The 25,960-nt window shown below is 43.7% G+C and overlaps 1 protein-coding gene across 6 annotated transcripts; it reads left to right on the top strand.

The window, feature by feature from the left end:
- LOC125246756 lies at window positions 1-25,960 on the top strand. Of its 6 annotated transcripts, none has more exons than XM_048157765.1 (8): window positions 1-314; window positions 3,571-3,912; window positions 11,603-11,932; window positions 12,020-12,160; window positions 13,719-14,066; window positions 14,625-14,915; window positions 19,231-19,329; window positions 25,598-25,960. In XM_048157765.1, the coding sequence occupies exons 1-7, from the start codon at window positions 278-280 to the stop codon at window positions 19,323-19,325; spliced, it is 1,584 nt and encodes a 527-aa protein (XP_048013722.1). In that variant the 5' UTR covers window positions 1-277; the 3' UTR covers window positions 19,326-19,329; window positions 25,598-25,960. The 6 variants fall into 6 exon arrangements, with proteins under 6 accessions (XP_048013722.1, XP_048013730.1, XP_048013713.1 ...); XM_048157773.1 differs by lacking the exon at window positions 25,598-25,960 and adding an exon at window positions 19,495-19,676; XM_048157800.1 differs by lacking the exon at window positions 25,598-25,960 and adding an exon at window positions 19,495-19,676 and having other exon boundaries at window positions 3-314; window positions 19,240-19,329.

Below are 25,960 nucleotides of genomic sequence, written 5' to 3'. Positions count from 1 at the left end.
GGACACTCGACTCTTCTTAATAAATCACTCCAGATGATAGGAGAACATGAATCCCGTTAATGTCACACTCCATCCCAGTATGTGGCGGAATATGCGGAATAAGCTGGCCATAAAAAAAACACCAGAAGAAGAAGACGCAGACGCACCATTTCGTGGGCGTTGTCAGTTCCCCTTATCTTTGAGTGTGTTTTAGAATTACGAACACGTCAAAGGTTGTAAAGTAACCTAATTAGCCATCTTTATTAAATTCAGCATCTTCACAGCTCAACATACGGACATGCTATCCGTCTTTCTGTTCTTACTATTAATCTACGGTGAGTTTCGAACCTGTTTTACTTTCGGTTTCAATTTAGTGTGCACAATAACAAGCTCCGTCTGTTCCTCTGCAAGACGCGTACAGGTTTGTTTATAAACCGCTCCAAAGAAACACTTGCAGAGTTTGAAGTCATAGATGCAAATGCTATTACCACGGATCAACCGTTAGCCACATTATTCATAGATATTAATGTTATTACTCATTTTCATGCATCTGACGTAGAAATTATAATTAAGACTTGTGTTACTCCGCAGCGGTGACGACCAGTCCAGTCCGAATATAAACACTTATTACAGGTGTACCGCAGGGATTCAGGATAAGACAAAAACACGGTTTGGAAGATGGATTCATGATGTTGCAAACTGCAGCTAGCGCGGATCCGTAAAAAGCCTTTGGCTGCGTATGGACAAGTCACCTGACTTTAGTGATTAGTGATTATACTTGGTTCGTTGCATTTGGTTGTTACAAAGACATTATACCTGAGCCAGTTTTGTTTGGGGTCCAAATATGTCCAGTATTCAAAAAAGGTTCAGATTCAGTATGCTAGAAAGTTATTCATATTCACACTCGCGTATCCAGCTCTTTAGTCTAACACATGGCCATAACAGCAGAAATAAAACGCATTTGCTGTACATATTTCCTTTTGTTAGTTTTGTGTGTGTGTGTGTGTGTGTGTGTGTGTGTGTGTGTGTGCGCGCAAAAATGGAGGGGGGCGCCATTTTGCCAAAACAATTCTTTGAATAAAATTTAAAATACATTTTAAAATTATGTTTGTTGAAAATTAATCTTTGTTTAGCATTTTCAATGAGTAAAACATATATTTTATTATATCAAGTGAAATCAGCTGCTCACCATTTTGAAATACAAGAGCCGTTGCTCTGTTACGGACAGTCACATGTCCAAAACGGATTTGTCCATTCTGGGGCGCAGAACAGAAAATGTAAAAAAGGAAATGAAAAACAGTGTCTTAAAATGAGGAAATCAATGTCTAAGTGGATAACAAGCAATTGTCTTTTAAGAATGGTCCGCTGAATCATTGATTTTACTCAGTTTGTTGAAAAATGAACAATGTATTAATAAACATTTAAACAAATGCAAATTCCACTTTGCCATGTAAATAAGGCTTCTTTTAAGCCAAATGAAGAAAGGAAGGAGGAAAAGAAAATTACATAAATAAATAGGTGATCTTGATGATGCAGACAATTGTTGATGTGCGTCTTTTTAGACCCCAAACAACGTTTGCTCAAATAATAATAAAAAAATGTTCTCTTTGTCCAAATGACATGAAACATTGTACAGTGGTTAACACTTTCTAGAGCTACAAATAAAAAAAAAAAAAAATAAAAAAAATGGAGTGATATCTTGTTTTTATGTTAGTGTAGAAAAAAAAGTCACACTCAAAATTTAATTTTGTTACAAATTATATATTTGTTTTAATCAAATGTAATTTTACTCTGTTTATTAATGTTTTTACTCCATGTTTGTACAGTTTTTGGAGGATTTATCATATCTTTTAAATTTATATAAATAAATAAATATTTTGTTTAGTAGGTTTTTATACAAAAACAGCTTTCTATGTAAAATTCACTTTATAAAAGAGCCACATTTCTAACTTTCATTCATGGGGATAACATGGATAATTTGACATGGTTTAGTGTGAGATTTTTGCCCATCTTTTGGAAAATGCAGTTTTAAAAGTAAAAAATGATCACTTTATCCAGTAGATGGCAGCAGAGCTCCACTATTTGCTGTTTGACTGAAGTATTCTTCAGCTGGATTCATATCTAAATATTATCAAATCACAATTATAACAATAAAAGCTACTTTTTGTCAAAGTTTAGTATTTTTTTGTACTGAAAAAAAAAAAAGTTTTTCAAAAATGTTGATTTTGAGGATGAATTTTGTCAATTTTCTAAGTGGGGTCTCATCATAATGTAACAATAATGAAAAACTGATTTTATATATTACAAAGAATACTAAACTTTGAGCTTAAAGCTTTTACTGTTATTTTTAATTGTGATTTCATAATATTTAGATGAATTCAACTGAAAAATACTTGTGAAAAGATGTCAAATTATCCATGTTATCCCCATGAATGAAAGTTAGAAATGTGGGTCTTTTATAAAGTGAATTTGACATAAAAAGCTGTTTTTGTATAAAAACCTATTTAAAAACCCCTATTTACCATATGGGGCAATTATTTTACAATTATTTCTATGGCCAAAGGTGCTTACTCCTTGCATATTTGAGGGAAACGGAAGAGGAAAAACGGCACATAAGGCAAGAGAAGCTGTTATAGACTACCTTTTATTTTACGTTATTTGTATATTTGGAAACATATTTTGTATTAATTGTCTATTAATTAATATGTCCAACATTTCCATGTGGCGATATACTTTCTCGACATACTTATCGTTTCAGACACATAACATTGTAATACATAATCGTGTGTGTATTATTTATCATTATTATATTATTATTAATTTGATTGCAACGTTATATTGTCCTAAAGTCTATTTCTGATCGTGTAATATTTGCATAAACACCGCATCTGTAGGGTCTGCCATTGGTGTTTTGCGGGCTATGTAACATGCTCTGTTTATCATATTAGATACATTTGAGTGTGTTGAAAATGATGTTATAACGTTACTCTGTGCGTTCGCTCGCAAAAAAAAAATCAAGAAAATTAGATTTAAACAATAAGACTAAACGTGTTCAGTTATATAACAACAATTCGTTTTATGTCTATAAATATATCAAAACAGTTGTTCCCTTGTCTATTAAAAGCGTCTTTGGTGTTTCCGTCAAATGTTAAGTGTCCCCAACTAAGCAAGCCAAACTCCAACAGGTGACATGCTGTCTGATTTCATAGTAAACAGTGCATCTTCATTGATAGTTTAGTGAACAGTCAAGACCTAAATGTTAAATATTTTCTTATTGTTTCACCTGTATAAAGTGATGATTTAAAAAAATGGGGAAAAAATACTGTTCGGTTGTGCAGTGTTGCTTCTCAAGTAGGCTACATTTATCTTGTTTTTATGCTTATGTATTGTTGTGTATGCTCTTGAATTTCATATTTTTTTCCACAATCTTCAGAAGTTCCATCGTTACCAACAGAGTTCCACAGAACAACCATAGTTATCTCATGATGCTTTTGGGAAACGCACCCCAGAACAGTAAACCAGTATCTGTTTGTCTTCTGAGCTGGCCTGAAGTTAGTGTGGTATCAGTAAAACTGAATCTGTTTGTTTCAGGTGTGTCTGATAAAGAGACAGAAGAATCTAAACCTGAGCCGATGACGGTGATGGAGGGAGATTCTGTGACTCTACACACTGATCTTACTGAAGTAATGAACGATGATACCATTCTGTGGCTGTTTGGACCTAAAGACTTGCTCATATCTCAGATGAGGCGAAAAGATGACTTCACTCCGGTTTTTTTCACTGATGATCCTGGATTCAGAGGCAGATTGCAGGTGGACCAAAAGACTGGATCTCTGACCATCAGAAACACCAGAACCAGACACACAGGACAATATAAACTCACCATCTCTAGAGAAATTACTACAACAAAGACATTTAATGTCACAGTCATTGGTGAGTATCTTGAGTCCTTCATTGCAACAATGATCAAAAAGCTTCAAAAAAGGTATTTAAAAAAATATCTTTCTTTGAATCTAACATTTTAAAGTTGTTTACTGTTTTTTTTTTCTGTCTTAAGATAGTGGCATGCATGCAGTGGCTTTGCTCTGCTAGTGTGTTTTGTTTGTTTTGTTTATTCTGTGCCAATCAGCAACTCTACATATAATTGAAATGTTCTGTTAAAGGGGTGATGAACTGAGAAATCAAATTTTCCTTGAGCTTTTGACATATAAGAGGTCATCATACTATAAGAATATCCTGTAAGTTTCAGAACTGAAAACTTCCGTGTTAGTCCAATAAAAGCTTTTACTGACACCAGATCCAACGAAAGTGGGGATCTATGACGTCAAAGGGCAGCAAGCACAGCTTCTTCAGAAGAAGATCAACGCCTACTTCATCACTGCCTGTTTACCCCCGCCCACCGATTCACACATGACATGCAATAGAATAGGTAGCCTGAGTTATAACCGCCACTCTGTCATACACAAGCTTTAGCTACACATCTATATTAGGGAGGACTCGCTGTTTATTCATAAAAAAGGTCTTCCTGTCTTACTAGTTGTGTAAAATAACCAACCCGCAAAGTAGTTTAAAAAATATGCAAAGAGATATATTCATAAGAATTAATAGTTGAATGTCTTGCATAATAGCATTGCAATAAATACCACCAAATATAAACAATTATGAGCAATAGAGAAACAATTCTTATCTGGAAAAAGTTGGTGAGAAGTCCATACAGTTAATGTCTGAATCCCCCAGGCAAAAAGTCAGACAGAAATCCAAACGATGAAGGTCTTACAAAAATCACAAAAAAAATATAATCCACAGTTCGTGTTAAGTCCCCAAAGACAAAAATAGATGTACGTAATCCTTGTGAAATGTTGTCCATCATCAGGAATTCACACAGGTTGAGGCATTTGTTGCACTTCAGAAGAGGTCTACTTTGCTGATATGGCTTGGGTGACATGAGGTTGAGGGGTTCCTTCGGGGAACCAACCCCCTAGGGCCCCTCCCTCTCCAGCGCATTGCAAGCTGTGCAGTTTCTGGATTGGATTGCTGGTCCTTCTCATAGGGGAACCTAGCATTTCATTCAGAGCTCCAGCTGAGGGTCAGACGTCGATTGCAGCATCGGAGAGAGTGCTGTTATGCTCTGGAAATGAGGGTGACGCTGCCCACTGTAATGGTGTGTTCTTATGCTGACTCAGATTCAGAGTTTACAGCCATGCTTTCCCAGGTATTCCGGATGTGCATGGAAAACTTGGCAGTATGGAGGTATATTGGTGCCATAAATATGGAACGCCAAGAGTGCCAAAATCTGTATACGTTTTTCCTCTCTCACTGCCCTCTTGGATGGGGTGGCTGTACACAGACCACACCCACCCTGCATGTGAGGCCAAGGCACTCTAATGCATGAGGGTAGTTCTGAGCCGGGGTTGAGCTGCGCTTGTTGACTAACCGTGATCAAAGTCACGGCGCAGGCCCTCGGCCAGACGATGTCCACCTCAGTGGTCCAGAAGCGCCCCCTGGCTTACCTTGTGAGGTGCGAGAGGTTGTCAAGCTAAATGCTTTCTCAACGCTCCCATCTCACGAGGTGGCCTTTTCGGTGACACTGTCGAGGACTGAGCCCAGCAGTTTTCCTCAGTTAGTAGCAGACCGGGGAGCTTCCCCATGACAAACCATTGAGTTCCTCTTGGGCCGCCCCTCAGTCTGCTCTTCGCCAAGGGTGTCGCCCCCTGCAAAAAACTCCGGCCCAGCCTGCTTTACTGTGTCCATTGCGGGGAGATGACACCTCCCGTCTCTGCTGCTGTTTAAGTGGTTGGTGAGAAAATCACCCCTGAGACGGGCGACCCAGAGATGGGTGGGGCTGCTCTTTCCACCCCCCGGAGGAGGGCCGGGTGGTAAATCTTTTTATTGGGTTTGTTTCTGTTCCGCCACTGGCCCAACAGCCAGTGGTACCCAAACTTCCAAAAAAAGAGCAGTTCCTCCATCTCCAGGTCTGAAGAGGGCTTGGAGAGCAGTGGGAGGAGAAAAACCTCACCACTCTCATCCCCCTCTTCTTTCGCCAGCGGACAGCAGCAAGCAGCGGGTAGCCAAAGCCTTGACTGCTCCCTCTGTCCACCTCGCTGCCCCACTGCGGGTACGCCAGTGGTCCCTTTGGTCCCGCTTGTACGGTCTCTGTGAGCCTGGTTAGCGCTCCCCAGTCCATCTCGCTGGCTCATTCGGACCATCAGGCTCGGCTATGCGATTCAGTTCACCCGGCGTCCCCCCAAGTTCAGGGGCATCCTCTTCACTACAGTGAAAGATGTCGATGCCCCTGTCTTGTGTGCGGAGATCGCAGTCCTACTGGCGAAGGACGCGATAGAGCCGGTCCCTCCAGCCGATATGAGGTCAGGGTTCTACAGTCCCTACTTCATTGTACCCAAGAAGAGCGGTGGGTTACGACTTATCCTGGATCTGCAAGTGTTGAATCGGAGCCTTCACAAGCTACCATTCAAAATGCTCACGCAGAAACGCATTTTTGAATGCATCCGTCCCCAGGATTGGTTTGCAGCGATCGACCTGAAGGACGCGTACTTTCATCTCTCGATTCTTCCGCGACACAGGCCATTCCTGAAGGCTTGGCGACACTCCTGAGTGATTGCCACCCGGAACGTGCCGCGTTGCCATGCCCATCTCGGGACTCGGCCGTGGAGCCAGTGTTGAAGCGGTCTCATATGAAGCAGACCGAGTGGTATTACAGCCGCTGCGGCCGCCATATGCCCCAGGAGCCTCTGAAAATATTTCAGTGGGACCGCTGTCCTGCCGTTGAACATATTCAGGCAGTTCAACACCGACTGAGCCACGTACAACGGGCTTGCAGTTTCAGGGGTTTGGACGGGACCCCATCTGCAGTGGCATATCAACTGCCTCGAGTTGCTTGCAGTGCGCCTTGCTCTGAGCCGCCTCTAAGGGCCGCTACGGGGAAAGCATGTACTGGTCCATATGGACAACACTGCGACCGTTGCGTACATCAACCGTCAAGGTGGTCTACGCTCTCGTCGCATGTCGCAACTTGCCTGCCATCTCCTCCTGTGGAGTCAGAAGCATCTGAGGTCGCTTTGCGCCATTCATGTTCCCGGTGTGCTCAACCGTGCGGCCGACGAGCTTTCACGAGCTGCGCTGCCGGGAGAGTGGCGACTCCACCCCCAGGTGGTCCAGCTGATCTGAAGAGAGTTCGGAGAGGCTCAGGTAGACCTGTTTGCCTCACCAGGAACCTCTCACTGCCAGCTGTTTTACTCTCTGACCGAGGGAACACTCGGGACAGACGCACTGGCACACAGCTGGCCCCGGGGCCTGCGCAAATATGCGTTTTCCCCAGTGAGCCTACTTGCACAGACACTGTGCACAGGAGGATGAGGAGCAGATCCTGCTAGTTGCGCCCTATTGGCCCAACCGGACCTGGTTCCCAGAACTCTCACTCCTCGCGACAGCCCCTACCTGGCCCATTCCTCTGAGGAAGGACCTTCTTTCTCAGAAACAGGGCACTCTTTGGCACCCGCGTCCAGACCTCTGGAAACTCCATGTCTGTTCCCTGGACAGGACGCGGAGGTTCTAGGTGACTTACCCCCCGAGGTACTTAACACCATCACTTCGGCACGTGCACTGTCTACAAGACGTGCTTACGCCTCGAAGTGGAACCTGTTCATCGAGTGGTATTCTTCTCGCCGAGAAGACCCCCGAAGATGCTCGATCAGAGTCGTGCTGTCCTTCTTGCAGCAAGGGTTGGAGCATAGGCTGTCCCCCTCCACCCTGAAAGTCCACACTGCTGCTACACTTACCACGACCACATAGATGGCAAAACTGTTGGTCAGCACGACCTGGTCGTCAGGTTCCTTAGGGGGGCGAGACGGTTAAATCCTCCTCTTGGGACCTTGCTCTGGTGCTTCGAGCACTTCAGATTGCTCCCTTTGAGCACTTGCAATCAGCAGACTTAAAGATTCTGTCTCTGAAGACTTTGCTGCTGGTTGCATTGGCCTCCATCAAGAGGGTAGGGGACCTGCAGTCGTTTTCGGTCGACGAATCGTGCCTAGAGTTCGGGCCGGGTGACAGCCACGTGGTACTGAGACCCTGGCCTGGCTATGTGCCCAAGGTTCCTACCACTCCCTTTAGGGACCAGGTAGTGAGCCTGCAAGCGCTGCCCTCGGAGGAGGCAGACCCAGCCCTGGCTTTGCTCTGTCCAGTTCGCGCTTTGCAACTGTACATAGACAGAACTCAAAGCTTCAGGACCTCAGACCAGCTCTTTGTCTGTTACGGAGGCCAGCAGAAGGGAAAGGCTGTCTCCAAGCAGAGGATGGCCCACTGGTTAGTGGATGCCATCGCCCTGGCTTACCAAGCCCAGGGCGTGCCCTGCCCGCTCAGGTTGCATGCTTACTCCGCAAGAGGTGTAGCATCCTCCTGGGCGCTGGCTCGTGGCGCCTCGCTGACAGACATTTGTTGAGCTGCGGGCTGGGCGACACCTAACACGTTCCCTAAATACTAAAGCCTTCGTGTCGAGCCGGTCTCCTCCCGTGTTCTCGCCTCAGGTCAGAGGCACGGAGAGGCCCCGGCTTAGTGTCGGCTTGCTGTGCTACATGCGCTCTTTTGCTCCAGAGAGTCCCTATGGGCAGACCCTGTTGAGTCCTCCGGTTACCCTTCGGCAGCCGACGTGGCGGAGCATCTGGCACCAGGCCTATACTCCGTTGCATCCTTGAGAACCAGATTTAGGCTGGGTTCCATATGTGTGACCCTATGGGGATCCCATATGGTTTTTTCCACGGTTGCTCCTAAACGAAGCCCTTGTCTTTCCCTCTGGGAGAACCCATCTCTCATCGAGTTGGAGTCACCCCAGTTCTCCATATGTTGTACAACCATCAAGGTTAGCCCATATGTACTCCTCCACATAACTCCTTCGGGGAAGGATGTGGCTTCCTCAGCGTTCCTTTTCTAACAAAAGGTTACGCTTTCCCAGCGTTATCCAATAGTCTCACTGAATGGGTTTTGGAACAGCAGTGATCGACCCTCTCTGTGTGTTAGCCCTGTCCCACCGTCCTCAGGCAAGGGGGTTCAGGTGGCTTACAACAGAGCGCTGGAAAAGAGCAGCTCCTGTGGTGCTTTGGTAGGGATTCCTATTCGTCGTTCTGTCCGACGTACGTCGAACGTGATCGACTGAATGGGAACATCTTGGTTACAAAGGTAACCCTCGTTCCCTGAAGGAGGGAACGGAGACGTACGTCCTGTCGCCACAGTTGTTGTCCTGCTGATGCTGCCACCTGCTTGGTTCTCAATACACATCATTTTTCAAGTTTAAGTCCACCCAGGTTAATCTTCTAACTCCTGACTGCTTTGTCAGACAAAATGGCGGATTTGGCGTTCTGACTGGTTAGATTGCTTGTCAATCAAACTAACGGCGAAGGGTCAATTCTGATGATTTTTTATGTAAAAATCATTCTAACCTTATAAGTGCACTCCAGGAAACATTATAAAACAATAAAACAACACAGTTCATGACCCCTTTAAAGATCGGAGAGTCGTGCTCCGAGCTAGACTCGATCCAGAATTGTTATTATTATAACAGTGTACAATTCCTGGAAGAGATTGTCCAACCAGCGGGATCTCCTTAGACCATCATACCGACCAGAAAACACAGGAAGCGGCGCAGTGAAGGCAGGCAAAAGGCTGCCAGGTGGGCCTACAAACAAGGCTAAAGAGATCACGCAGCCCTGAAGTATCAGCAGAGATCAAGTCAACTAGATCATCCATTGTGAAGGCCTCATCGACACGACAGCCAGTAGCACAGTTCCTCAACAAACCGTCCATACCGGCGTGATGAATACGATCCTCAACTGGACACGACCACAACACAGCCCTGAAGTATCAGCAGAGATCGAGTCGACTAGATCATCCATTGTGAAGGCCTCATCGACACGACAGCCAGTAGCACAGTTCCTCAACAAACCGTCCATACCGGTGTGATGAATATGATCCTCAACTGGACGGAACTGAAATAAATACTTTGAATGTTGCGATCCTATCAGACTTATGATAGCAACCTGAATCGTAACAAAGCACTGTTCGCCAGAGGAGAACTGGACCCCCGACTAAGCCTGGTTTCTCCCAAGGTTTTTTCTCCACTTTAACACCTATTTGCCACTTGTTTGCCACCTGATGTCACCTCTTGGAGTTTGGGCTCCTTGCCGCTGTCGCCTTTGGCTTGCTTAGTTGAGGACACTTGACATTTGACTTGACATTTGATATTCAACAGTATTCTTGACATTTATTCAACAGTGCTTTGATCTGCCTGCATTGACACTATTCTTTAAGAGCTGCTGTGCAGCCAAAATTATATACCAGTTATCAATGTAAAGCTGCTTTGACACAATCTGCATTGTAAAAAGCGCTATATAAATAAAGGTGACGTGACTTGACTAAAGAGATCACCCCATAAGCCTGCACTGCCCAACATCTTCCTCACAAACACTAGATCACTCAGCAACAAAACAGAAGAACTGGATCTGATTGAATTTTTATAGTAGCGGGGGATTTTAATCAAGCCAATCTAAAAACTGTTCTTCCTAAATTTCATCAGCATATTACATGCCCCATGAGAGAACGTAATGTTTTGGATCATCTTAACAGCAGCATAAACAATGGATACAAAGTCACGTCCTCCCCCCACTTGGGCCAGTCTGATTATAAATCCCTCTTTCTCACCCCTTCATACAAACATCTCATCAAGAAAACTAAGCCATCTGTTTTAACAATAAGGACTTGGCCTGAGGAGGCTTCCATTCAACTTCAGAGTCACATCAGTAATAGGGACCCCCGAAGAGTTTGGCAGGGTATCCGACATCTCACTCAATGTAAAATTTGAAGTCAACACGGATGAGTCTGAGTCTGTCCTCTGCTGTACTCACTATATAAAAGCAGCACCAGCGACCCACAGCTCAAACAATAATTACATTTGCAGATGACACCACTGTGCTGGGGCTAATCTTGAAAGGTGATGACTGGCTCAGTATTGATGTGATGCTAACACAGGATCCGGCCAATAATGAGTCAATGTTCTGACGATGAACCTGGAAGCGCTGTACGTAAACAACATGTGAGAATGACACAGAAAAGAAGAAATTGTTGAACAAAGCCGTTTTCGCACAGAAAGTATTCTCGTCGCTTCATAACACACACACACACACACTTACATATGCACTGTCCACTACACATATCTGTTTGAATTTGCACTATTTACATTGCTTCCACATTTTTGTGTGTGCACATTCTATTCTATTCTATTCTATTGTATTCTATTGTATTCTATTGTATTCTATTCTATTTGTGTCACATGGTGCAACCAAATATTTATAAATATTCATTCATTGCATTTGCGCCACCTGATTTTCTGGTTGTGCTACCTGAATTTTGCAACCAATCTTACACTGATCAGGCTTCTATTTGTATGCCTGTATTAGATTTTGCCAAAATTAAATACAATAAAGAAGTTTAAGTTAGTATTTCCTTGTTTTACATTGTTGTTCCACCTGATGGGGAGCCACACAAGCAGGATTTCATAATGGTCTAACTTGTTCAAAATTTGTGAAGCACTTTTATTAAGGTTCCACTTGTTTTCCAGCTGTGGTTGGTGAGACGGATGGAATGAAGTCAGAGTCAGTATCAGTGACGGAGGGAGAGTCTGTCACTTTACGCAATGATGCTGAAATACAGAAAGATGCTCTGATGCTGTGGAGGTTTGGAGATAAAGGTGTCCTCCTGGCTAAAATCGATATCGAGGCCAACAAGACCTCATTACACGACGCTGATGAGAGATTCAGAGATCGACTGCAGCTGGATCTTCACACCGGATCTCTGATCATCACAAAAACCAGAACCACAGACTCTGGACTCTATGAACTACAGATCAGAGGCATTGAGAGCTCACGGCGATTCCTTCTGTCGGTCAGTGGTGAGTAATTGAAAGTCTTTTAATGTAATGGCATGAATCATTTCAGATCATCACACTGACTGACACCTTCACCGTCTCTATTTATAGCTGTCCCAGGACCACAGCTGTCTTCAGGTGCTAAAGCAGGGATAGGTGTTGGTTTTTTAATTCTTGTTCTGCTGCTTGTGGCTGCAGCTTTAGCTGCGATTTACTACCACCACAGGAACTTTAAATTAAAAAAGAAAATGGGTAAGTATAATATACTTTTAACAGGATTCCCATCTCCTACAAAATGTCATAACTTTCTTTAAACTGTGGACATCACACAAATTCTTATGCACAAATAGTGTTACAAAAGCTTATTTTTCAGGCTAGACGAGCCAATGCGCATGTGCAGTCCTAAGGGTGAGTCTCAGGTTTCTATGGGAATGCTACTATGAAGGCAGGACGTATTTTGCCATTTTGCGTGTTGCAGTTTCTCCCATTCAGAATTAATATGACTGCACCTTATTTGTATATCTATAGCCTTTGCGTACACCTCTCTTTCAGATGTGGATTTTATAAATCACAGATGATCTTGAACTTGTGCCCTTCTGAATGGTTTCAGTTCTCTGCCTTGTACACGACTCCTAATTAATGTCATTTATATTTAAAAAATGGTCATCGTCTTTGTCCTTAATCCTTTAATTTAGAATGACGAGCTGCAAGAATATCTTAGATTTCCAAAAATCTGCAGTAATCTGATAAGGCAGGGTTTCCCAAACATTCCTGGAGCCTCCCCAACACTGCATGTTCTCCATGTCTCCTTAAAGGTCATTCACACCTCAAAGCTTAAAAACTCTGTTAAAATGAGCTCATAAAATTCTGTATGAGCTAGGATCCATGTGGCTGGTGTTGTTAAACACAAAGCGGAGCTCCGCGCTGAAACCCATCATATGCGAGCTCCAGGTGTATATCCTAACAGTCGTATTTTTCATGTGTTCGTATTCAAACTCCAAAATACAAACAACACTCATGTGCTGCTGTGCTGAGGGAAACATACACACGGCTCGCATACAACCCATGTCTCTGAATGACAAGAGACAGAGGGAAGAGAAGCGATACTTCCTCATGCATAATACCACAGTTATAATCTTATGCATACTACAGCGCAGTGATTGGATTGAATGTGCTTTTTCTCATGAATAAATACAGAAACTGTTGACGTGTTGTGGATTTATGCGTACGCACACTCTAAGATCAAATCTGTGTGGCCTCTTGAGAGTTCATGCACAACATAGGAAGTAAGGCTGCAGGAGTTGAAAAATGGCAAAGCTCAGTACGCTTAATGCACACTAAATCCACACAATCTCTAATACAATCTCTAATACGGTCTAATGGAGCGGTCTTTGAGGCCAAGCGTATTCCATCATTTATCATTTATCCCGTGATTTACTCACCCTCAAGGCATCTTATGTTTATATGACTATTCTCTCAGATGAACACAATTGCAGTTATATTAAAAAAATATCCTGGCTCTTCCAAGCTTTATAATGCCCAAAAAAGCATATCCATCCACCATAAAAGTATTCCATACAACTCCAGGGGGTTAATAAAGGCCTTCTGAAAGTGCTCTTTTCCATACAGTGGTGACCACAGAGTTCAAGCTTTAAAAAGAAAAAGTACCATAAATGCACTATGTTGTTATATATTCAAAGTCTTCTAATGTCAAATGATAACCCTGTGTAATGAACAGATTAACATTGTTCAGTGATAATCTTCTCTTTTCCACATTTCTGTTCTCCATTTCCACATGTTGCTGTGACAGAGGAAGAGAAGAAGTCAGTGATGGAGGGAGATTCTTTAACTCTATTCACTGATCTTACTAACATACATGGTATTGATACGATAGAGTGGTGCTATGAAGCTGAAGACAATCGCTTTGCTGAAATTAATAAGAGGAAAATTAATATATTATCTACCAGTGCTGATGGGAGATTCAGAAGCAAACTGAGGCTGAATGAAAAAACTGGAGATCTCACCATTAACAACATCAGAACCATACACTCTGGACTCTATATACTAAAGATCAGCAGCAGCAGCAGCAGGAAAAGTGGCTGCGGCACCAAAAGCACCACAAGAACAAAACGCAAGAGATTCATTGTTACTGTCGGTGGTAAGTATATCTAAAGTGTTTAAGGGTTAGTTCACCTAAAAATGAAAATTCTGTCATTAATTACTCACCCTCATGTCACCCATAATACCTTCATTCATCTTTGGAGCACAAATGAAGATGCATGAAATCTGATAGCTAACTTACACATTCAAGATCCAGAAAGGAACAAAAGACAACATTAAAGTTAAAATGGTCACATTAAAATCCATGTGACTCTAGTGGTTTTAAGAAGCTATGCAAGTGCTTTTTTTGCACACACACACACACACACACAAAAAAAAACAACTTAATTTACCACTGTATTTACAAAATAATATAATCTACAGCCCGTTTACTTTCATGTGTCATGGTGCTCTATAAGAAATAACCCTGTCCAAGCCTTTTCAGCTCTATTCTCTCACTGCATGTCTTTAGTAAAAGAGGGTTTGCGCTGGTGCAAGCTGTTAGTAAATCCGGCCCTATAAATGTATGTTATGTTTAAACTGCAGACTAAGTTCATTTAGTCACTTGTTTTATTTTATTTTTTTCTATATTTCTATGTCTTGCTGTGACATGAAGTGAGGACATTGACAAAGAAGGTGGGAGAACGTGTCACTCTCAAGACTGATGCTGAATTACAGAGTGGTGATCTAATGCTGTGGACATTTGGACCTGAAAACCGTCTCGTTGTTAAAACTGATTCAGGAAGGACTAGCATTAGTGAGAGTTTCAGAAACAGACTGGAGCTGGACAACGAAACTGGATCGCTGACCATCACAAACATTGAAATCACAGACTCTGGACATTTTAAACTACAGATCATCAACAGCAAACGGACCACATTCAGAAGATTCAATGTGACTCTCATCGGTGAGTAGAGCGTCATTTATTATAATAACATATTGATTTTCACAACAGGAGCTGTCACGGTTGCACACAGAAACAAGATGGTAAGATCCAAGTGCAGTGAGGTTTATTAAAGGGAACTCCAAACACGTAATCCAAGACACAGGCAAAGGTAAACTCCACAAAAACAGTCCATAAAACAGAAAGCCAGAGAACTAAAGTGCACGTAACATTAAAACAACAAACCACAACTGAGGACAGAAACAACTGAGATTAAATAGACAGACACTGATTACAAAATACATGACAGCTGGGTGTAATGATGTGATAAATGGATAATGAGTCCGGCAGTGCGTTATGGGTAGTGTAGTCAATGGGGTGAAAACAGTCCAGGATGGAGTGCCCTCAAGTGGCTAATTCGGGCACTCTCACTGACGGTCGTGACATTACCCCCCCTCAAAGGAGCGGCTACCAGACGCTCCACCAGACAAAACAAAAACGAAAAACACAAACTCAGGAGGGAGGTGGACAGGAGGAGGATCAGGGGGAGGGATGGTGGGCCAGGACCAGAGTCTCCAACAGAAGGCCAGGGGGGAGCCGGGGGAACCGACCAGGCTGGTTCCAGTGGTTCTGGAGTCCTGGCTGATTGCCAGGGTGGCGCTGGAGGAACTGACCAGGCTGGTTCCAGCGGGTCTGGAATCCTGGCTGATTGCCAGGGTGGTGCCGGAGGAACTGACCAGGCTGGTTCCAACGGTTCAGATGGCCTGGGCAGTGGCGGCAGGGCAGAAAGCCTGGGCGGCGGCGGCGGCAGGGCAGAAGGCTTGGATGATGGCGGCAGGACAGAAGATCTGGGCGGTGGCGACAGGGCTGGCCAAGGGTGCTTCGTGGCCGTATCAGGGAGAACGAGCAGCTCGGTGACGGCCTCCGTGGCCGTATCAGGGAGAGCGGCCAGCTCGGTGACGGCCTCCGTGGCCGTATCAGGGAGAGCGGCCAGCTCGGTGACGGCCTCCGTGGCCGTATCAGGGAGAGCGGACAGCTCGGTGACGGCCTCCGTGGCCGTATCAGGGAGAGCGGAGGACTCAGGGACGGACGGCTCAGCTGGAACTGCTCTGGGACGGCAACGTGTTCGGACTGGAGCTGCTCAGGGACGGCAACGTGTTCAGGCTGGAGCTGCTCTGGGACGGCCGCGTGCTCAGGCTGGGGCTGCTCTGGGACGGCAGCGTGCTCAGGCTGGGGCTGCTCTGGGACGGCAGCGTGCTCCAGGCTGGGGCTGCTCTGGGACGGCAGCGTGCTCAGGCTGGGGCTGCTCTGGGACGGCAGCGTGCTCCAGGCTGGGGCTGCTCTGGGACGGCAGCGTGCTCCGGCTGGGGCTGCTCTGGGACGGCAGCGTGCTCCGGCTGGGGCTGCTCTGGGACGGCAGCGTGCTCCGGCTGGGGCTGCTCTGGGACGGCAGCGTGCTCCGGCTGGGGCTGCTCTGGGACGGCAGCGTGCTCCGGCTGGGGCTGCTCTGGGACGGCAGCGTGCTCCGGCTGGGGCTGCTCTGGGACGGCAGCGGGCTCAGGCTGAGGCTGTTCTGAGAGCATCCTCCAGGCACGCAAGACCGCCAAAACATAGAACGTGAGGACAGCCCTCTTGGCCATCACCGGACTGATAGGGAGAGCATGCCGTACTGGAGCGGACTCACTGGCTGGAGCGGACTCTGTAGTAGACCCACTGGCTGGAGCAGACCCACTGGCTGGAGCGGACTCACTGACTGGAGCGGACTCACTGACTGGAGCGGACTCACTGACTGGAGCGGACTCACTGACTGGAGCAGGCTCTGAAGTGGACTCACTAACTGAAGCGGGCTCTGGAATGGATTCACTGACTGGAGCGGGCTCTGGAATGGACTCACTGACTGGAGCGGGCTCTGGAGAGGATTCACTGACTGGAGTGGACTCACTGACTGGAACGGGCTCTGGAGTGGACTCACTGACTGGAGCGGGCTCTGGAGTGGACTCACTGACTGAGGCGGGCTCTGGAGTGGATTCACTGACTGGAGCGGGCTCTGGAGTGGACTCACTGACTGAGGCGGGCTCTGGAGTGAACTCACTGACTGGAGCGGGCTCTGGAGTGGACTCATTGACTGGAGCGGGCTCTGGAGTGGACTCACTGACTGGAGCGGGCTCTGGAGTGGACTCATTGACTGGAGCGGGCTCTGGAGTGGACTCACTGACTGAGGCAGGCTCTAGAGTGGACTCACTGACTGGAGCGGGCTCTGGAGTGGACGCATTGCCTGGAGCGGGCTCTGGAGTGGACTCACTGACTGAGGCGGGCTCTGGAGTGGATTCACTGACTGGAGCGGGCTCTGGAGTGGACTCACTGACTGAGGCGGGCTCTGGAAGTGGACTCACTGACTGGAGCGGGCTCTGGAGTGGAGTGGACTCACTGACTGGAGCGGGCTCTGGAGTGTGTACTCACTGACTGGAGCGGGCTCTGGAGCGGACTCACTGACTGGAGTGGACTCACTGACTGGAACGGGCTCTGGAGTGGACTCACTGACTGAGGCGGGCTCTGGAGTGGACTCACTGACTGGAGCGGACTCACTAACTGGAGCGGGCTCTGGAGTGGACTCACTGACTGGAGCGGGCTCTGGAGAGGGCTCACTGGCTGGAGACTTCCTTCTCCTCCTCCTCCTCCCTTTACCGGGGTGAAGCTGAGGCTCAGTGCCCATCTCCTCAATGCCTTCTGAAACAGAATTATGGGCTGGAGCATGCAAACTGGCTGGCTGATTCAGTGAGGTCCATTCCCTCCGACGGCGAAGATACGCGGCGAATCTCCAGAAATCAAAACTCCGTAGCCCTTCCATCTCACATTGAGGCAGAGGATCGTCGAGGCAGCAATTACACAAATCCTTCAAAGCCGCGTCATTGTAACCCAGCCCCACCGCCATCGTCCAAAAGACCTTAGCAAAGCATCCTACCTCCCACCCCTCCTGGCGTAGAGCCCTCAACGCCCGTAGTTGATCCCAGCGCTCCCTGGTAGTGGCTGGAGGAAGGATTCGGAACCCCACACTGCTGGATCCTTGCATGGGTGGTTTGTTCTGTCACGGTTGCACACAGAAACAAGATGGTAAGATCCAAGTGCAGTGAGGTTTATTAAAGGGAACTCCAAACACGTAATCCAAGACACAGGCAAAGGTAAACTCCACAAAAACAGTCCATAAAACAGAAAGCCAGAGAACTAAAGTGCACGTAACATTAAAACAACAAACCACAACTGAGGACAGAAACAACTGAGATTAAATAGACAGACACTGATTACAAAATACATGACAGCTGGGTGTAATGATGTGATAAATGGATAATGAGTCCGGCAGTGCGTTATGGGTAGTGTAGTCAATGGGGTGAAAACAGTCCAGGATGGAGTGCCCTCAAGTGGCTAATTCGGGCACTCTCACTGACGGTCGTGACAGGAGCAAACTGATTGGTCGGTGGTGTTAAAGAATGCATTGTCTTTTTGCACATTCCAGATTGTTAAGTTATGATTATTCAAGTTTTAAGAACATTTTTTGTAAAGAAACATTTTAGCTAGTGGTCTCTGCCTTTTAGACATTTTGGATATTTTAATTAACTAACACGAACAAAGATTAACAAATACAGTAACAAATGTATTTCTCATGGTTAGTTCATAAATGAACCTCATTGTAAAGTGTTACCACAGATAAGATGCTTGAACACATGTAAGATCCAGACAGGTGAAACTGAATATTTTTGTAAGTTGGATTCATAATGACTTCATTTGTTTCTTAAAGAATGATTCAATGGTAGAGACATTTTTAACAGTAATTTGGCGTAACAATGCAATCGATACAGTCGTTACTTGAAGTCCAGTTACTTTCAGAAGGTAATTTATTATATTTTGATTGGTAACATCAGCGTTTCTATCTGAATAATAAACTTTTGTATATTTCTGTTATAATTGTAATATTTGTCACACAGAAATAATGATACTGTGTGTTTGAAAAGATTGATTGTGAAGCTGTGTATTTATTTATTATTTTTTTAAATCAAAGGTTTAATATACACAGGAAAATCATTGTCATTTAGGAATTAGATCTCAGATTTGATATCTGACGTATATGAGTAGCGCGAGGGCTTTTCAGTGCATTCACTGCTATAATATTCATGAGGTGAGACATTTCTATTAAAGGATACACTCCCAGCACTTCGCCCACCCATCACACCAAGAACCGTTTTCAGAACCGAAACTTAGAAATCTTGCACGGTTCTGGTTCTTTTCAAAAAACACTACCGGTTCCAGATGTGAAAATATGATTTATCTGTGTATTTTCTTTATGGTTCCACAGAAGAACAAGAGAATGAAGAGACACCGCTAATCAATGTAGATGTTCCTGTTGGAGTGAATGAGCAGCAGGCGACAAGTTCCATTTGACAGGGTTCGTACCTTCATGATATTGTAAATATATTGTAAAATATTGTAAAAAAAGTTTTTCAAGAGCATTAATTAATTAAAAAAAATGACACTGTAAAGTGTTCCTGTTAATTTTATAATTTGAGTAACATTAAACAGTCTGTGTAAATAAACATGCATGCTTTTTCAGGTGCAGCTTCTGTTCCATCTTTGCAGTGTAAAGATGGCTTTTGTTAATGCAAAATGTTATTGGTAACAGTCTATATAGTGTTCTGATTGACTTAAGTAATTGGTTACAGTTAAATATTTGACAAAGGACAACAACAAAACTGCACTTATAAATAAATAAAATGCCCCTGGAAATCAATTGCAGAGAGCCCCATATTAGAAAAGTTTATTTCTGAACGTGACATGGGGTAATGTCTGGTGGTTGCAGTTTGTATATAGCCTGACGTGGTCATACTCAATTCTAGTCAGAATATGAGTCTGATACTGCTCCATTGGGCTTTGATTATGGGGGCGTATTTCAACCGATCCAGGAAAGACCTCAATTGGATAGACCTACAACCAATCAGAGCTACAGAGTAAGTGACGTATGTTGAGCGACGCATAGTTGTCAACAGAACTCTTCTTAGCGACCATCGGGGCCAGCTGATAAATCAAACTTTTGCCGAATCCCTGTAGGAAGGACGGCAAAGACATCTTTCCCATCGACAAATGCCTTGATCGCGGTCCTCTGTTCCTCTTTTAAAATTAATGCGCTGTCGATATCTTCTATAACGGACGCGATGGCGGAACACATCTCAGTTCTTCAACAGCCATCATTGTTGCAAACTAATTGACCTTTCGCAAAGACCCGCCCCCCTTAGTTACTGTTGCTTTGTCCGACAAGCCGTGGCGCTGTCACGCCACACAGAGTGGAAAATACATCGCGGAGCAAAGAGGAAACTGACAACACATCGACAGACGAGACAGAGCAGGTTACTTATGATATTAAACAAAGTCCCAGCTTTCAAACTGTGTAGTTATTAAAAAAATTCAAACAATAAAAATCGTTTTGTGGCTCTTTAATGTGTTGTGACCATGACCGTGACAGATTGCTGTAGCGCCTCAGCTCAAGAGGCTCGTTAACCGATCATCTCTTACTACGAGTCCATTTATAGCATCAAATAAACATGAATGAACATGAGAATGAATGTTGTTTCAAACGCGGAAAGACGTCAATATGCACAATTTTTCAAGTTTAACTCCACCGATGTTAATCTTCTAACTCCTGACTGCATTGTCAGACAAAATGGCAGATGCGGCGTTCTGGGGTGCGTTTCCCGAAAGCATCGTTGGTGAACCATGGTCGTAAGTCCCATTGAACTCTAATGGTAACGACGGAACTTGCGACCATAGTTCGCTTCGGGAAACGCGCCCCTGATTGGTTAGATCGCTTGTCAATCAAACTCCCCAAGCGCTCTTTGATGACGTGGGTGGTTACGTAACCGCAGATAGCCTGTCCATCATCGATTAAAGCCCGCCCTGGCAATTTGATTGGCTCGGCCTTCTGGGAGCCGAGCATAATTACTCCACAATGGATCGAGTCCAGACCGAACTTCCCGTCCAAAAAATGTTGTGGGCGGGGTTCGGGCTGGCACCCAGGCTAGTTTGTATAGGTGTAAATTAAAGAAATTAATAAATAAACTCGACTGTTTTGGGAGAATTTAAATAGGGATGTTATCTTGTTGTTGATTGATGATTTTCCAGTTAGATTAATGGTAAATACGACTAACAGGCTGAGCTGATTTTAAATCTTTTTAGTTACCAAATTTTGTATTCCAAAAGTTCGTCTCTAGCCCTGCAACCGTGTAAAGTTACAATTAGGAGCTATCCAGTGCCCCCAGGGATTCTGGGGTCAGCGAATGAATCCTTTGTCAAATGAAGCTTTGTTCGATCACGTTGTTCATTGATAAAGTCATTGGTAAGTTCTGTCGAGCGATGCCCTACATGTATGTATAATGCTATGTATAATACATGTAAAATAAATGCTGACACACCAGTAAGTTAAATTACTGTGTCTGACCCTAGCAACAGATTAACATACATCAATGGGAGGCAATGATGTTAAAAAAGTGTGCAGTAACACTGACTGTATTCCAGCTAGTCAGCATTAAGAGAAGTGTTAACGTGACTTAAGAACAGAGAATATCTGTTCTGAGGCCTTCCTGATCACATTAAATTTATAGACGCTCACAAAACCCTTTTGTATCAAACGAACAGAACAGGAAACACTAATTGAACAGACCTGAAAAGAACAACGGATCCACACAGACATCCTCCTGATTAGGAGTCCGTTTTGACCCGGTCACTTGTGACTCTGGTCGCTGTTCAATGACTCTATGCTTACAGACTCAATCTTCAATCTCTAAAGGACAATTGTTGATCATTTAAAATATTAACTATATCTAGAATAACACATGCTATGATGTGATTACTAACATGTTGGATTCAATGCATTATATGTTTGTATTCCCGTATGCCTTTTCTTTCTCTTGTAATCACTGTTTTAATTAGGTCAGTCTAGTAATATGTGTGTAAGAAGTGTGTCATGTTTGAGCTCTAAATACAGAGTTTATAATTCCCTGTAATTCTGTGTGAATGAAACATTGAAATTCAGTATCAGGAAGATATTAAGAAACGTTATAAAGTTGTTAATAAAACAGGAGAATGTTCCGCAGATATCACGCAATGTGATCAATAGACAATAGACGAGGCGTGTCTAAGCTCCATATAGCAACGTCTCATTGGAGGATCGCATCTGAAGGATGGAGCCAACTTGCCCCTTTAAAACTATGCTGTCCGAACAAGCTAGTGGTTGAAGTGTTTAGTCGGAGTTGAAGCTGAAAAGTCGCTTGGGTCATGCTGAAAAGAAGAAGTTGAGAACTGATCCTTTACCGGGGCTGATTTTCCATCTAAGGCCGGGTTCACACCGCAAGCGGCAGCAGAGCAGAAGCAGCGCGTATTTTTTCGGCGTCCATGTTAACATATGAGAGCGTTCACACCGCACGCAGACGCTGCGCGGCAGCACGGAGCAGGAGCAGAGCAGAAGCAAGCAGTGCCGCCGATCTTTTCGGCGCTGGGTCTATTTTTGCTGCGCTGCTAACGCTCAATTAAAGTGAAAGTACACCTTTGATGGACAAAATAAATATGATTTCACACAAAAAGTGCACAAAATGCACAAAATAAGCACATCTAGTGTGTTTTAACAAGAACTGGAGTATGTTAGGAAAGAATATTAATCTAAAAAAAAAATATGTATAAAAAATAAAGTGACAATGCTAAATGATCATGGCCAAAATACACATGTATTGACACGATATAAGTAATTTTCCCCAAAATTTGCATTAACGATGACTGACATCATGTTTTGAGCAATTGACATTAAAAATGCAACAGCACAATTGGTGTCCATTTTTTTTATTTATTTATTTATTTTTTACAGGCGGTCAAAGTACTTACAGTTCTAGTGCAAAAACAAACTTTTTGGCCGAAAGACAACAATGGACTTTAAATACACGTCTCATACGTGGAAGTTTGAGAAACATCAAGATTTCGTTATTGATCCACACAGTAGTCGTATTCTTATAACAAAGACTTGCAGGCGAAGGAAAAAGCATGGGATGAAGTTGCAGCGGCTCTTGGTGCAGATGGTAAGTAATTTTATAGTGTTTTTGACGCTTTCGCTGGCACACGAGCAAACAACTCAATATAGATAGGCAAATTGCATAGACAGATTAATATAGGCTTAGACACATAGCTACAGTATAAACATCTATGATCTGCATCTATTTTTTCTATTTTCGAGAGTTTGCTCATTTACATTGTCTCTAATAAGAAGTTTGCTGTATAAATTTATGAATTATCTATAAGCTGTTTATGATGGGTAATGTATGCATTTGATGTCAGATATTCTGTGTATCAACATATAAAAGACTTTTTCATTGAGGTAAGAGCTAATGTTAAAAATATCAAAAGGTAATATATAATAAATATAATTCAGATAATAAATTCAATACAAAACATGTCTAAGTACTTACAGTTATAGGTTCACCACAACCTCAAAAGTCTGCCACTTTCTTCTAATACATTGGAATGTTCAGCAGTAAACGTGTTGGCTTTGGCTACATAAAACCAATGTGTAAAATTGTAGCATCATTGTACTTTTCAAGAAAAAAACAAATTGATTCAATTGGAACCATTTATTTACAATTTTTAAATTACACATAGCAAGCACACAAATAACAAAAGCAGGTGATACATACGTATATAATAAGTAAATGCTGATTTCAAGATAAGCAGGAAGTCAGGCTATGAACCATTTGCAATACACAGAATTTAAAACAGTGTATTAAATTGGTTTTCAGGATGTCCTTTGGTAAATTTGCTTGCAAATAAACCCTACACCATATTGTCCTGCCAGGACACTCTACCTTCAGGGGAGCTGAAAAACGTGCAAAGTTTTTCCCTCACATCGTAAGCTTCCCCTATTTCCACCCATGTTTGTAGCAGGTGCTAGCACTTCCCCTCTCTCTTCTGCTTCATCCAGCCACCTTTGATCGTCCGATGGGTTTGTAAGGAAGTTGTGAAGAATGCAGGCTGCAGTTACAATAGAGTCAGCATTGTCTGGCTTCACGCTGATCCGTGTATGGAGTACCCTCCATCTGGATGACAGAATGCCAAAAGCACATTCTACAACCATTCTTGCTTGTGACAATCGGTAATTGAATATTTGTCTCCATCGTGGGATTCTGTTCCCTGGAAAAGGTCTCATCAAATATGTTTTCATTGGGAATGCAGCATCACCCACCATGGTGTATGGCATTGGGCCTTGTACACCAGATCCAGGCAAAGAGCAGTCAGCAGGGACAGACAAAGTTTTGGCCTCCATGCCTCTCCCGAGAGCAGAACCACTGAACACTCCACCATCACTTGTTCTGCCGAAGTCTCCGACCTGTACAAATGTAAATCTGTACTCTGCATCTGCTAGTGCAAGAAGAACTATTGAGAAAGTTCTCTTGTAATTAAAAAACAAGCTACCAGAATGTGCAGGTGACATGATGGTAACATGTTTCCCGTCAATAGCACCTAGGCAGTTTGGGAAGTTCCATTTTTCCCAAAATTTGGACGCTATGGCTCTCCACATGTGCTCTGTTGGTCTAGGGAACTGTGATGCCATCATTTGCTCCTCAATTGCTCTACAAGTCATATGGACAGATTCAGCAACGGTGCTTTTCCCTACTCGGTACTGGAAGGCCAGGCTGGTGAAGCTCTCTCCAGTTCCCAGAAATCTGTTAAAGACAAATAAATATAACACAGTGTCTTCTTTAAAACAAGACCAATCTTAGGTCTGTATTCCAAAGCATTCTTGAATTATAACCATTTAAGTTTGGATAGTGCATTTTCATATAAATACTCAAAAAGGGGGGCGCAGGTTAAGAGGTTAAAGCTTCCGCGCAACCCACGAAGGGCTTTCCCGAGAAGACATCACCTCAAGGACAGCCAATCCAGAACGGGGGTCCGCTGCACACGAGTCGCAGAACAACCCGATTACCTCAGCTGTCAGAGCAAACGCAGGTACAAGCAAACTTCTCTCTCTTGCTGGAAACTGGTGAAACTCCTTTAAACCTAAAGAATCAAGCCAAAGCTCTGCTTTTGTGATTTTCCTCAGGTTGCGATGTTTAGTTAGTATTTGGGACTTTCTTCATAACTCATATCAACTCCGCGAATGTGTGTGTGTGTGTGTGTGTGTGTGTTTAGCCTTAGTTTCTTGTAATCATTAGAAGTAGTCAATAAAGCTTGTTTTGGTATTCACATATACAAGTTTCTTGTGCTGTGTATCAAATTACTGTCTTAAACTCAAAAGATCCTAAAAGTTACCTCTTGCTTATAATAATCATAATAAAATATTGTTACTGTTGGCCACAGAATAATATTTTATCCAGAATTGGTAACCTCAATTTTTCACTGGACGAATAATTGATGAAGTGTTAAATATTAATTCTGAATCATTTACAGTGAATCAATTACAGTTGATTCGATTCTTATTCCCTGTAACTTAATTCTTTATACTTGAGCTAATAAATAGGCGAAGTCCTACATACATATACTGTTGAATTATATCAAGAAAAATGCAATTACCCTGCCTCCTGTTTAGATTTTGGATGTCTGTTGCTACACATTTGGCCAATGTATTAAACATTAGGCATTGCTTACAATATTATTAGTATTTATTTTTGTTTGTTTCTCAGGTCTGGCAGGGATTGTTGGTGAGGGGAGTGAATATCCAGTGCTTTCTCCACCCTCAATACCACGACTGAGGTGAGACTCTTGAGCAAGGCACCGTACCCCCAACTGCTCCCTGGGCGTCGCAGCAATGGGTGTGTGTTCACGGTGTGTGTGTTCACTGCTGTGTGTGTGCACTTGGATGGGTTAAATGCAGAGCACAAATTCTGAGTATGGGTCACCATACTTGGCCACGTCACTTCACTTTCACTTTCAGAAATGTATTATACTGTATGGCCAGAGTGTGTGTTTTAAATGTGCCTTAATTTTAAGTGTATCAAAATACACTTCTCAGTGATGAACTGCAATAAATCAAACATGGATCTTGA

This window comes from Megalobrama amblycephala, linkage group LG1 (genome assembly GCF_018812025.1).
Source record: "Megalobrama amblycephala isolate DHTTF-2021 linkage group LG1, ASM1881202v1, whole genome shotgun sequence".
Classification (NCBI taxonomy): domain Eukaryota; kingdom Metazoa; phylum Chordata; class Actinopteri; order Cypriniformes; family Xenocyprididae; genus Megalobrama; species Megalobrama amblycephala.
The sequence above is the reverse complement of the archived record's forward strand: the minus strand, read 5'-3'. Positions and strand labels throughout refer to the sequence as shown.

What these genes read in the sequence shown, in the direction of transcription:
- LOC125246756 (XM_048157765.1), top strand. Translation starts at nt 278, where the DNA reads ATGCTATCCGTCTTTCTGTTCTTACTATTAATCTACG. An exon ending in GTTCTTACTATTAATCTACG is followed by an intron (nt 315 to 3,570) that starts GTGAGTTTCGAA and finishes TGTTTGTTTCAG; the next exon opens with GTGTGTCTGATAAAGAGACA. An exon ending in ATTTAATGTCACAGTCATTG is followed by an intron (nt 3,913 to 11,602) that starts GTGAGTATCTTG and finishes CTTGTTTTCCAG; the next exon opens with CTGTGGTTGGTGAGACGGAT.